At 35.0% G+C, this 13114-nt stretch overlaps 1 protein-coding gene across 4 annotated transcripts in view; it reads left to right on the top strand.

Moving 5' to 3' along the window:
- Nucleotides 1-1317: 1317 nt before the first annotated feature.
- The window catches only part of MAGE, a 52605-nt gene continuing 40808 nt past the window's right edge, over nt 1318-13114 (top strand). The window contains exons 1-3 of one of the 4 annotated variants that reach the window (XM_069812821.1): nt 1319-1551; nt 8325-8451; nt 11391-11608. In XM_069812821.1, the coding sequence (XP_069668922.1) occupies nt 11417-11608 (192 nt within the window). In that variant the 5' untranslated portion in view covers nt 1319-1551; nt 8325-8451; nt 11391-11416. Of the gene's footprint in view, nt 1552-6130; nt 6263-8324; nt 8452-11390; nt 11609-13114 lie in introns of all 4 variants that reach the window. The other 3 variants (XM_069812822.1, XM_069812824.1, XM_069812820.1) reach the window with 3 other exon arrangements.

Genomic DNA, 13114 nt, shown 5'->3' with positions numbered 1-13114 from the left:
TTACCTCCAAGCTTGTAACTTGGGTAAAACATGACCAAAAGCGCTTTCAGTTTTTTTGTTACAGTAGTGTATAATTATCGAAATGTGAATGATGTGAGGCCAACAGCCGACTGGTCTGTCTGAGCCTTTCAAGGGCTGTGGCACCACAGATTATTATTAGTGTATAATTAAGCACCCACGTACAATAATGGGGTAAGTAGTTACGAAATATATTCATACTTACCCCATTATTGCACGTGGGTGCTCAATTATGTTCTTTCATGTCCTTCCAGTCCAAATACTAACAACAATAGACCTACCCCAGAGTTTTGCGTTATTTTGGATGCGAGTGTCGAAATACACTTTTAATATTTGATTGCTATTATTGCGTTTGAAACGGAATTGTAGTTGTTTTATCCGTATTTAGTTTAACTTTATTACTAGTGAACCATTTATTTGATTAATCGTTTGTCTTCGAAATAGGCCTACTTTTTATAAGCTACAGCTCATCGTCTTCTTCTATAAGCAGTAAGGACAGAAGGAGCAGAAATAAAGGATGCCGGTGTCGAAATACAATTTTAATATTGTATTGCTATTTGTTTTTCACTGGGTCTGAAACGGAATTGTAGTGATTTTATCCGTATTTAGTTTAAGTACATTACCAGTGAACCATTTATTTTGTTTATGCCGGGCGTTGTTACACATTTATGCATGAAAAAAATGCTGCTAATTAACAAAACTATGGACTTGACTTCATAAAATTTACATGAAATATGATATATCAGTTGTATTTTTCCTTTTGACATTGCAGTTATATGCAGCACACCACTGCCAGGCATGTTTTTTCTTCTTCTTCTTTTTTTTTTTTTTTTTTTTTTGTAGTTCTTACCTCCGTTATACAACATTGTAAGCAGACGAATTTTTACAAATGTGGGCGCTTAGTTCAGATCTGCTGTGTTTCGCGGTGGCACCGCAAAGAGCGCTGTACAGGACAACATGGCCACTCTATGTTCTTCTCTTTCTAGCTCGTTGGTTAGAAAGTATTCTTCTCTTTCTACCTCGTTGGTAACCAGTAATGCTTATTTGTAAATTTCTCTAGCTGATTTTGCAAAGTTCGTCAAACTTTACAAATTAATAAGATAGCATCACAGTCTACTATATAGATTGTAGACTGTGATAGCATTGTGAAACAAAATTTACAAGCATTTATAATATTTTGCTTGTTATTTGTAAATTGTTAATTTGTAATTTATAGGAATTGTGAAACGGGTCCCTGTACGGTACAAAGAAAAGAGGTAGAGGGAAATTTTACTCAGGAAAATTATAGATAAACAATCTGACAACACTGACGGAAAAGAGTGGCGGGGCGGGAAGGAGACTTGTCTGTTTTGGTGTATTCTGTGACGGAGTTTTCAGTTTTTTTGGACTTATGTTATAGGCCGCTGTTGGTTCGTGAGAGAATGAAATGAATATTCTTTAGTTGATGTAATTTTTATTTGCCATATCTATGTATTTACTTCTCATTTGGAGCGATAAGTATGCTGACAACCGTTTAACAGGACAGACGGACAGGTACAGAGCAAATAGCACTGAAATGAATAATGAAGTGAAGTTATATTTTTAGTATACAATATTTACATTTGTTCTCGTATATGGGATAAGTGAACAAGTCGTGAACGACATAAATAACGGAGTAATATGTGGACGGTGAAACTACCTCTGAGTTATTTGTTTGATCGGAAGTGAAAATTCGCTATTACACTTACCTTATTACTGACGTCAGAAAACAAAAAATCACCGCATAATAAAAGCCCAAAAAGTCGGTCTGGTTGGCGTAGTTGGTATAGCGCTGGCCTATGCCCGAGATTGCGTGTTCGATCCCGGTCCAGGTCGATGGCCGCTAAGTGTGCTGCTTAAATGCGACAGGCTCATGTCAGTAGATTTACTGTCATGTAAAAGAACTCCTGCGGGACAAAATTCCGGCACACCGGCGACGTTAATATAACCACGGCAGTTGCGAGCGTTGTTAAATAAAACATAACATTAACATGGAAAGCCTAAACTAACCTAATCTGGCACAGATTCGTATATGCAAGGCATAATAAAAGCCTAAACAAACCTAACCTAATCTGTCACAGATTCGTATATTCAAGGCATAGGTTGACTGTACACTTGAGTGAAACTATCGTAATGTTACTATAGTTATGTTGGTATGTCTGATGAGAGCTGTATGCAGTTGAAGGGGTATATGCGAAGTACGAGAAAGTAACTTAGTGTTAGTTTCGCCCCAAATATATACTTTATATACAAAATTCGTCGATCTTGAATGAAGACCTTTCCTGATGTGACGTAGTATGAGGAAGGGAATGTTGGGATTTTCAGGTCACCAACTGTGAAGAATGGCTAGGGAGAGATGTGATATGAACCAAACCTCTCACATAATACTATACATCTAAAGTAACCTAGGGAAAATTTTAGAGCATGGATTGCACCAACCAAATCATGTCTTAAAATACTAAAAAGAGCAGATTTGTCTGTGTTTGTCGAATGCACATCATTATATTTACGAAAAGGCACTTTTCAGTGCCAATAATTTATTTTGTGTGCACAAGGTTAGAATTTTGAAGTAAGAGGGAAAGGGTGCAATCCATGTTCTGGAGTTTATCCCAAATGAGTCGCCATGTTGTCCCTCTCTTGGCATGCTTCCCGCTTCATCCAATAGTGGTTCCGGATAAACTCCAGAACATGGATTGCATCCTTTCCCTCTTACTTCAAAATTCTAACCTTGTGCACACAAAATAAATTATTGGCACTGAAAAGTGCCTTTTCGTAAATATAATGATGTGCATTCGACAAACACAGACAAATCTGCTCTTTTTAGTATTTTAAGACAATTGAACCTCTGCTCATTATTTTTACATTTTGCTCTTGAAGCGCGTTTTGTGCAATAATGTGTTAATGTAGTGAACATTAAGGGTGGCTCTTAGCCATATAGGCGGATTTTTATTTTTCGAAAAATTTAAAGACATCCTCTAGAATTATTACACATATTGAGAAAATAATTCTCTGAAAGAATGTGAAGCATTGGGTAATGAGACGTGGCGCATTTGAACTGAAGTTTTAAACATTTCATTAAATTTCTATATTCAACCACAAGTAATATATTTATTACTTTTTTGTGTTATCCTTCACCATCAATGTCTCTATTGTTCTTAAAAGTCTTTAGATGAAGTTGATTTCTTCACATCTTGATATTGGTGTCGATATTCGGACACAGTTTGCAGAATAATCTGCTTTTCTTCTTCTTATGTTGTGAACATATTGTTGTAGTCTGTTGTTAGTTTCACTCATATTCCTGCACAGTGCTTTAAGAATTTTCCGATATGTAGTCCTTCCTGAAAATATTCGTTACTTTTCCATTCTGATAGATGTGTATCCAAGATGTCAGTATTTATTGAGACCTTTAAAAAATCTCCTTGAATCTTGAGAAATAAAGTTTTCAATGCTTTTTCCTAAATATTGATCTTAGAACTTCGGTTCAGCTGATAACTTTTTGATATTTCCTTTTAGACTTTTTGAACATTTCAGAGCATCATTATTTTAGTTTCAGCTGAAACGTGTTATTCAAAAGAAACCAAATGACCTGGAAATGTACAAAAACTTGCTCAGACATGTTCAAACATTTTTAACAGGTCACATTATCACACAATTGCACTTACACCAATTTCACCTTTCTGATACTCCTACTTGTCTGTGGTGTAATAATCATGATGAAGATCTGGAACACATTCTTCTATACTGTCCAGCCATAAACCACAAAAGAAGTAAATTAAAATCATCAGTTCCAGTTGCAGAAGACACAGCACTGCAGTATATATTGACTACACCCCAACTCTGGCTACTAGCAACAGGCATCTATAATGAACACCGATCAAAATACCCCTCATTTCTCGTGAAAAATAACAACTGAATAGACTACAGTGGACTATAGTGGACTTTATGTTGTCAGCAAACAGCTGGATATATTAAGAAGATTGATTGTATTTTTGTTAGACCAGATTTCCTGGATTTTCTTGAAAATTGGAATAACTGGCCCTTCAAAATAGATGGGCTTAATAGCTTCAGAGATATATGTACAGAGTAAATAGAGAATATCTCTCCCCTAATTTCTGTTGAAGTACCTAATTCACAAGTACCTTGAAAACGAACTGTGTTGGCTGCCATTGTATCAAAACAGAGCACTTCCATTTTTTCAGTGATTTTCCACTCTTCAAGTTTATTGAATTTTTAAAGAGCCTTGTACTCATTTCACTTCGCGAACACTTCCACATTGTGATATAGAACTGCGGTTTATAATAACGTCACTCAAGTCATGACCTAATTGCACTGCATCACAATCACTCACTTTGCACTTATCAAGTGTTTTGGCGTGATTACTTGTATTTTAGCTCTTTTGCAGCGGCAGTTCCTCTATGTGAGCACAGGAGCACGTGAACACCTTAAAAACCAACAATAATCATACATATTACTGTATTAATATTATTACATCTATTACTTTCCAATGTGCAGTGACGTTCCTACATTTTTCGTCTCGAGAGAATGTCCCGTCCATGTGTCGTGTGTCTTTAGACAGGTTGACAGCAGCTCACACAATTTTTCTCTAGCAGGGTGAAATTGTGCTGAGGCGAGAATATTTTCTGGTTTATTACAATGGTTACAATAGCTCTGCTCGCACAGGTCTGAGTGACAGAGAAACAGATGCTCCATCTCCCTTGGGTCTGGCATACTGTTCCTTTCTTCCTCTTTTCTCGTTTTCTCTCTTTACTCTTTCTTTTCAAAATACCGTTACGCACGGGAGCTGATTCTGTTGTCTTTTATTCAGCAAAGTAAGGAAAATACAAGCTGCAATGGTGCATATTGAAAGTTGAAACAGTAACACTTGAAGTTTGGAGACGGACATGTGTGAAATTGTGTGTTAAATTAAAAGAGGATTAAAACATTCCTCCGCACCATGACAGAAGACCGATTAAGTACATTGGCTATGTTGGCAGTGGCAAAAAACTTGTTAACGACATCAGAGACTTCAATAATAAAGTTATTGATAAATTTGCATCTCTCAAAACGAGGTGCATGGAGTTTCTCTACAAATAAATCTAGATCTTCAACACTATCTACAACAGCAGTGAAGGTGAATCCTATGAATTAATTTTATTCTACTCTTGTTTAATGGTTTTAATTTTGGTTTATATGCGTAGATTTGGTACATGCATATTAGAACTGGTTTATCTATGACGTGTGACTCAGCTATACGAGAATATAGGCTTATCAGTGTGTTCATTACTCATTTTTTTTTGTGAACACACATCCAAGAAAGGCACGAGCCGCCACTGCTCTTTTGGTCCCTTGTGAAGCAATGGAGTCATCTGTTAGACTTAAGTTGCTAAGTTGAGGGGCATTTCTGTTGCTTGCACCAAGTTCAACTTGAATCATATCATTTTCTGTGGATGAAGAGATTCTTTATGTTCTGTTCCCTTTGTAAGTAAAAACCGACGTGTGTCAGAAATAGCCCAGGGGCGGTTTTCAGGTGAAGTACCACTTCACCTATTTACATGTAAAACACAATTTTATCTCTTAATAATAATTAATTCTAGTTATTACCGGTACTGTATTTCTAAAATAAAAGAAAGTTTTCTTTTCAGTCGTTATGAATAGTGTATAGTTGTATAAATAGTACCTGTAACCATCCGCTGAATAGAATAATGTCAACTGTTAGGAGTGCCAAGCAGTGTTTATTGGACTTATAATATTGTAGAGGTGAAATTATTTGGGTTCCCATTCTCATACAGCACTTGGTTTCCATTGTAATGTGACGTCACTCACTAAAGAAAGATTGTATGAGTGAAGTGAAAGATTGTATGAGTTACGGAGAACTGTTAGATTTGTTGTAGTTGGAGTAACCAGTTTGCAGATCTAACGGTACTAACAATAGAGAAGGGTTGAAGTTGGTCTCCGAGGCGGGGGGGTATTATTTAAGGGCAGTAAATTTTACAGTACTATGGACTACCTGACTCGAGAATAGTATCCTCATTCTTTGTGTCCAAGCAGCCACCCCTGCAACGGTAAATTAGCTGACTCTATGTTATTTTATCAGGATTACACCCCACATAGCTTTGGATAGAGATATACTGTCCACCTTCAGTTAAACTCAGACATTTTATGAAGACATTATCGACAGGTTTGCGGCTTTAAAAGATAGAGGACTGATTGGTATGCAAGAAATTGGGTGAGTCCTGAAATAAATTAATTTTCCTGTTTGCATGTGTTCTAGAACTAGTAAAATTGTACTTATTTTACGAATTGTAGGCCTACTCATTATATTAGCAAAACTGTTCATGCATTTGTATATGTGAACAGCACTTCACCTATTTTTTACGATGAGCCGCTACTGAAGTAGCCTATTTACTCTTTATTCAGTTATTTTAAACAGTTGTGAACAAAATAAGTGTAAGTTCATTTTAGTGTGATATAAACTTTGTTCTGGTAATATTATTTATATTCAATAATATGAATAGTGTACCATAACGGCTTTTATTATTTAATTGCGTTATTTCTGCTATTAATGTAGCCTAATTATCACCACCATTAATATAATATTGTGCATTATAGCCGACATTCAGTTAACAGTATTTTAATTTTTAGGAAATTGCAGTAAAAGTTACTTTGCAATGACATTTCACTGAGCATTGTGATCTCCTGGATTCTTTCTATTGTTTTATCTCCTTTTCCATCAGTATGTGGTATGTTCCTATCATTTAGCCTAGTCTGCCTTCGTTTTTCATTTAGAAGAAATTTGTGGTCTTGAATTGTGGCCATCTGAAGGGCATCAGCATGTTTAACATAGAAGAGATCATCTAGTTTTTCCGGAAATACCTGCTTCTTTGTTTTTGAAGTTGAGATCTGTGTTTAGAACTCTTTTGTAGCACTTTCAACTCTTTATACAATGGCTCTAGCTTTTCGACATTGTGTTGAAACTTTTTTGTAGAAATTGGTGCTTTCTCCCAAAACACTTCCAATTTTTTCATAACCAGATGTGCAATAGAATGTACCTAAGTTCAGTTTTACTTTACGTGTACTATAGAACAACATTTCTAAAACCTGGCCATTAGAAGGCAATTTGTCTCTTATCCTCTCTTAAGAGAACCAATAAATCAATCAGACTTTCTTGTTCCATTTTCTGTTATATTTCGAATCGTATCAATCTTCATCACCATCTTAGCAATACCAAATACACATTTTCCACAATCACCCTTGGCGGGGTAGAGTCTCCTACTCGAAGCTATGTGATATGCATTCTATCCATCTAACCTCACTCATCAAAATACACTTTTTCCTGGTCGAGTAAACAGGAATTTCCTGCCTAATGTTTTTTAGGATCCGAATAATTTAATAGTCACTCTCCAATCACACACCCACCACAAACATAAGTCATAAATTCAACCCTGTAATAAAACTCTCTGTTCGGAAAAAGCGTTCCGCTGCTAATCTTCAGAAAATATGCGCCATCACTTACCTTAGTCGGATCGACTTCAAACTTCACACAATATATGTAGGGGAGACTGTTGTACCTCTAAACACTTTTTACATTTTATTTTTTTTTTATTTTGGAAAATGAAGTATTTTAAATAAAAAAATGCTTGAAATAATTATTGAAGATTCCTTTACAACTTCCTGTATGTATTTTCCTGTTTTACAGATATATTAAGGATGGAAAAAATAAAATAAAGGGATATGTAATGTGTTCAAAGGTACAACACGTTCATGTACCTTGGAACGTACTGTCTTGTAAGTTGGAACACATGGAATATAGGAGGGAATATAGCTGTAAAAACTGACAATCATATTTAAAATGTATTTGCAATCATAAAACAGAGCAGGCTTCTCTGATTCAGATTTTATTTCCTGGAGGAGCAATAACTGCTTCAACAGCTTTCTTCAAGGCATCTGTATCAATTGGGGGCCTCTTAACTCCAGACTTACTTCGTGACATGATCTTAAAATAAAAGAAAAACAAAACTGATAGTATTTTGTACCTTGGAACATGTTCTATGGTACAACATGTTTTGTGTTCAAAGGTACAAGAGGGTGCACTTTTAAACAAATATGGCTCCCAGAACTAGAGATTCGAATAAATCATGGAAATTAAAATATGTTATTACTCACCACATGATAGGAAACACACTGTACTTGAAAGATATTAACAAATACAATCTGGTTTTGTGTTAGAAAACATATATCAATGAACGAAATGTTTACTTTTGGTACTAAAAAACTTCTTTTGTCTGCAGAACTCACACTTTGCAGTAAATCAAACTGAAACTACGACCAGAGCTATTTAGCGGCTTTCTCTACAGTCTACTTCAGTTTGAGTCTTCCAGGTAGCAGCAAAAATTAAAAAACAAAAAATTTTCAAAGGTACACTATGCTAAAGGTATAACAGTCTCCCCTAATAACTTTAAGAGATGTCCCAAAGAAAATTCGAAAGTTCAAAATTAAGGACCACCCTAGTGAATATTCCATATATAGTGCAGTAAGAAGTTAAATGTATTGTGACAGTAATAAAATTATGAAAAATTCGTTTACATTGGCGCAAACATATTCATCTTCCAATCATGATTTTTTATTTTGTCTAGCGCTGAGTGGCAACAAAGTCTTTGGGTTGTAGTGCTGTTTCATGAGGTAGATTACGACAAGTAGCAGAAACATACTACTTTTTCTTAGATTGTTATGAAATCTCACCTTTGTACATTCTGTGAACCTTTGATCCTGCTACGCACACCATCCTCGAAACAGACATCAAGCACTTCTTTCTATCCCTCATCATAGAACGTCTTTATACTCATCCTCCTACACTGCAGAAATACCTCGCCTCTGGAATTCGTTACCTAATGATGTCAGGGACTTTATCACAATTCAAAATTAAATTGGAAAATTTTGTCTTAGTTAATGTTTTTTAGGTATTGCTAGAAGTATTGATTTGTGTGTTTTTTTCCTTTTTCTTTTTTAAATTGCAAGTTTCTTGTTTATGTTAGTTAATTAGTTAGGATACAATTAATTGATACTTAATCACTCATTTAAAGTTTGTGTGACTGAAACCTGTGTATATTTTTGTGTAGCTTTACTTTGTTTATAGTGTTTTTTTCTCTCTCTCTCTTTATTTCTTGTGTAGCTTTACTTTGTATATAGTGTATTTTTTTTCTGTTTATTTCTATTATTGTATTTGTATTCCTGACGTTGTGGAAGAGAAGGCCTGATGGCCTTAACTACACCAGAATAAATAAATAAATAAATAAACAAATAAATAAGTAAGTAAATAAGTAAATAAATAAATAAATAAAAGTTATATAATTTAAAATAACCTCAAAATTGTAGCACACCACTCTAAAGACACAATGTGATCACTGTGAAAGCTGTAAACCCACTCAGCCCGCCCCAAATATGCAGAGCGTTCCTATGAAGACTGGTCCCAAGTAGTAATAGTTTTAATGACATAATGTTGCAATAAACAAATAGGCCTATAATAATAGTAGAATAGTATATGTTTATTTTGTTCCGTCTGTTTAGTGTTTTGATAAATAATAAGCCAGTACATTATGACCTGATTATATAATGTATTTTTGTCCTAATATACAGTATAATCATGTCATAATGCACTGACTTATTATCAAAACAATAAAATAACAGATGGAACAAAATACACACATATATTCTACCAAGTAGTAATGGTCCATCGGCTTAATGACCGTAGTGAGGAGCTCCCGACTTGAAGAAGCTAGGCAGTAAGGAGTGGATTGGGACCTGTCTGTGTAGACTACTCTCAGCCCACCAACAGATTTTGTTACCTAACAGACTAGAGTGGGACCGGCCTGTATAGGATCTCTGTATATTCGACAAATGATTTTCTCAGTTCACATGAAATCCTCGAGTAACCCAGTTGCAGCACCATTATGTTGCACTACGTGAGAAAATACTCCTTTCTTTGATTCAGGATAAATTTACTTACAGTAAAACCTCGATAAGACTCGCCCGCGTATTACGCTATCCCATGTAATATGCTTTTTTTTTTTGTCCGGTCCCTGAACATTTGATATATAACGTCTTCATAAAATATCCTGTTTGTTTCTCTCACGTCCTGCATAATACGCTGTTTTTGTGGAATATTTTCGATTTAATTTTCAGCAATGTACTGTAACAGCAATGAAACAATTTGGTCATTGAACTTACTGTGCCATTAACCTGAAAATTATTGATATTCGGTCCTTTACCTGCACATTTAAACCTTCTTGCTATACAATACCCCACCCTCTTGTTACGCTCTCTTATTTGCCCCTTTACCTGTGCAGCTTACATACAGTTACAATACCTCACCCTCTTGCTAACCCTCTCTCTCAAACAACATTCCTCACTCGAACTTAATAGAATTCTGGAAATTTTTGCTGGTCAATTTGTTGTCCTTAGTGTATTGAAGCGTCTGCGAATGTGATTACAATGAGTGTTAAACGAAAAGTGCTTTCTGTGTCGGAAAAATTGGAAATCTTACGGAAGTACGATGAGAACAGTACTCTTAATCAGAAACAACTGTCTGATTCATTAGGAATCCCATCATCGATATTAAGAACGATAATAAAAAATCTCGATTCAATTACTACAGCTGCAACGCGCACGTCGGGAAGATGTAAGTGCAAAGAGTGAAGTGTGGCAAACATGAGGACTTGAAGAACACGCACATGGCAAACAACTATAAATAACTTTTTTCGAAAGAATTAAGTATAGTACATGCATACATACAGTATCGTAAATGTCTTTGACGTACAGTACAGTAATTACATAATGGAGTAATACTATATTACCTTTCATGAATCATGTATTTCAATAAAGAAAAATGGTAATAGATACTGTATGTAAGTCAAAATTAGTATACCTGCCTAATACGTGGTCCCTTGAACAGCATCTTATCGGGGTTTTACTGTATGTACCTATCTACCAAAACTTGTACATGCCTGAACAAACCAAATTTAAACTGTTACTGACATTCGACCTTACGAGAACTCGCGTATTTATTTTTCCAGATACATGTATACTTGTGAAGTTATACAATTTGTTTCATTTCATCATGAAATAATGCAACATTAATCAGACGTCAGCCCCATATGTGTTTTGTAGCAAGATCGAAGATTCAGTGTACCGGTACATATTTGAAATAATGTAGGCCTACTGAGAATGTTCGAAAAATGTTTTATTAATTTTGCATACCACTAAACCATTGTACAATTAATACTTCAGTAGATACTGATAATTTTGTTCCTTTAGTCTCAAGATTATCATTCCTGATTGTATATAATTATGTGTTACAGTTCATTGTGGAAATAAGTGTGAGACAATGTCTTCTCAGGGCTCGGAAGGGAGTCAGGAGTCCACTCAAGATTATGTGAATGATACTGTGTTATATATTTTATCTCAAGATCATAATAAATATCCAATTAAACGACAAGATATAGTAAAGTATGCATTAAAAAATAATGGGAAAAACTTCAAACATGCAATGGAGGAAGCAACAAACATTCTTAAACAGGTATGTGACTGTCATAAAATTATTCTGTGGATTTTGTCAGAGTTAGTGAGATTTCGATCCTATTATGCATCACACACTGGGGAAATAAATTAAGCTCATAATTGTACCACACCACTAAAGATACGATGGGATCACTGTGAAAGCTACAAACCTATGTAGCTCATCTTTGTTTCTTATATAATTATATCCCCAACTGATAATTTTGTTCGACATTTTCACATGCAATGATAACGCAACCTAGGGATGATGTTACACTATGCAGGAAAGCACTCCTTTCTTTGGTCCAGGGTAAATTTCCTTTTCTTGACTATCGTCTGGTTAAATCTGTCTGTTGAGTCTACTTGAGAATACTTTATGGAACTATTTTCTGAGTTTATATTCTTTTGTTTAATATTTATTACGTTGGTTATGGTGTATGACTCATTTCCTGCGTTGGTGAATCATATTACCTACAGTAACGTGATATAGGATGCAGCAGGGCGTAATAACAGTTTGCATATACAAATGGCATTAATGTATGAAGAGGGTCTACAGAAAGTTGTCTCCTGCTATGACAAATATTTCAGTAACAACTACTGTACATATAAAAGCAGTTACATTTATGTAGCATTTGAAATAAAATAAAGTGCTGTCAGCTAGGGTAACAGTGGCCCAATTTTTTTTTACCTTTCTAAAAGTAAACTTTTGTAATTTATGTGTTTGTTAATTTATTTTAATGAAACAATTTAGAAGGAGTTCTGTATGAAGTAATAATAATGGCTTCTAAAGCATTGCAAACATGTTGCTGTTATCTGTTATCTGAGTTCATAATTTTTTTAATATTGAGCAATGTTATCTTGACATGGAGTAACTTTGCCCCAACTTTCCAACTTGCAGAGTACACTGTATTTAAGATCATCTTGGCACTGTAATCCCAAAGTGAGTGCTGGTTTACCAAAGTGTTAGGCCTACAATGAAATGTACTAAAATGATACTCACATGACAATTTAATTAAGAACAGTGCATAATTGCAGGTCATAATGGAAATGATTATTTTATATTATTATATTAATTGATAATCTCTGTGTAAATGGTTACGCGATTCTTTTTAATATTACTCCATAATCGGACTGTCAGGTTAGGATGATGTTTTAGAAAAAGTTTTGCCCACTTGTAATTAGGCATATTAGTCACTATGCAGCCTGTTTTGTCAAGATAGCTCTTTATTTCACTCATATCTCTTGTTTGCCCATAGGAAATTCAAATTCTGCCATCTTTTCGAGATGTTTTGCAAATACATCCTCTCCTTCATGTGTTAATATTGTTGGCCGGTCTGCTTTTGCATTAAGGTTGCCTTTTAGTTTATTTTTTATGGTGCTACGGCTAATATCATAATATGCAGCTCCTGCCTTCTGTGTTTTCACACCATTCCTTTTGTATTGGTTTATTTTCTCCTCTGAATAATTTGCTTATGGCCTAGTTCCTGGCATATCTATGTGTGTCCAGTCTTTCTTATGTTTCAAAATA

This window comes from Periplaneta americana, chromosome 16, assembly GCF_040183065.1.
Source record: "Periplaneta americana isolate PAMFEO1 chromosome 16, P.americana_PAMFEO1_priV1, whole genome shotgun sequence".
NCBI lineage: Eukaryota > Metazoa > Arthropoda > Insecta > Blattodea > Blattidae > Periplaneta > Periplaneta americana.
This window is presented reverse-complemented; position numbering and strand designations above follow the sequence as displayed.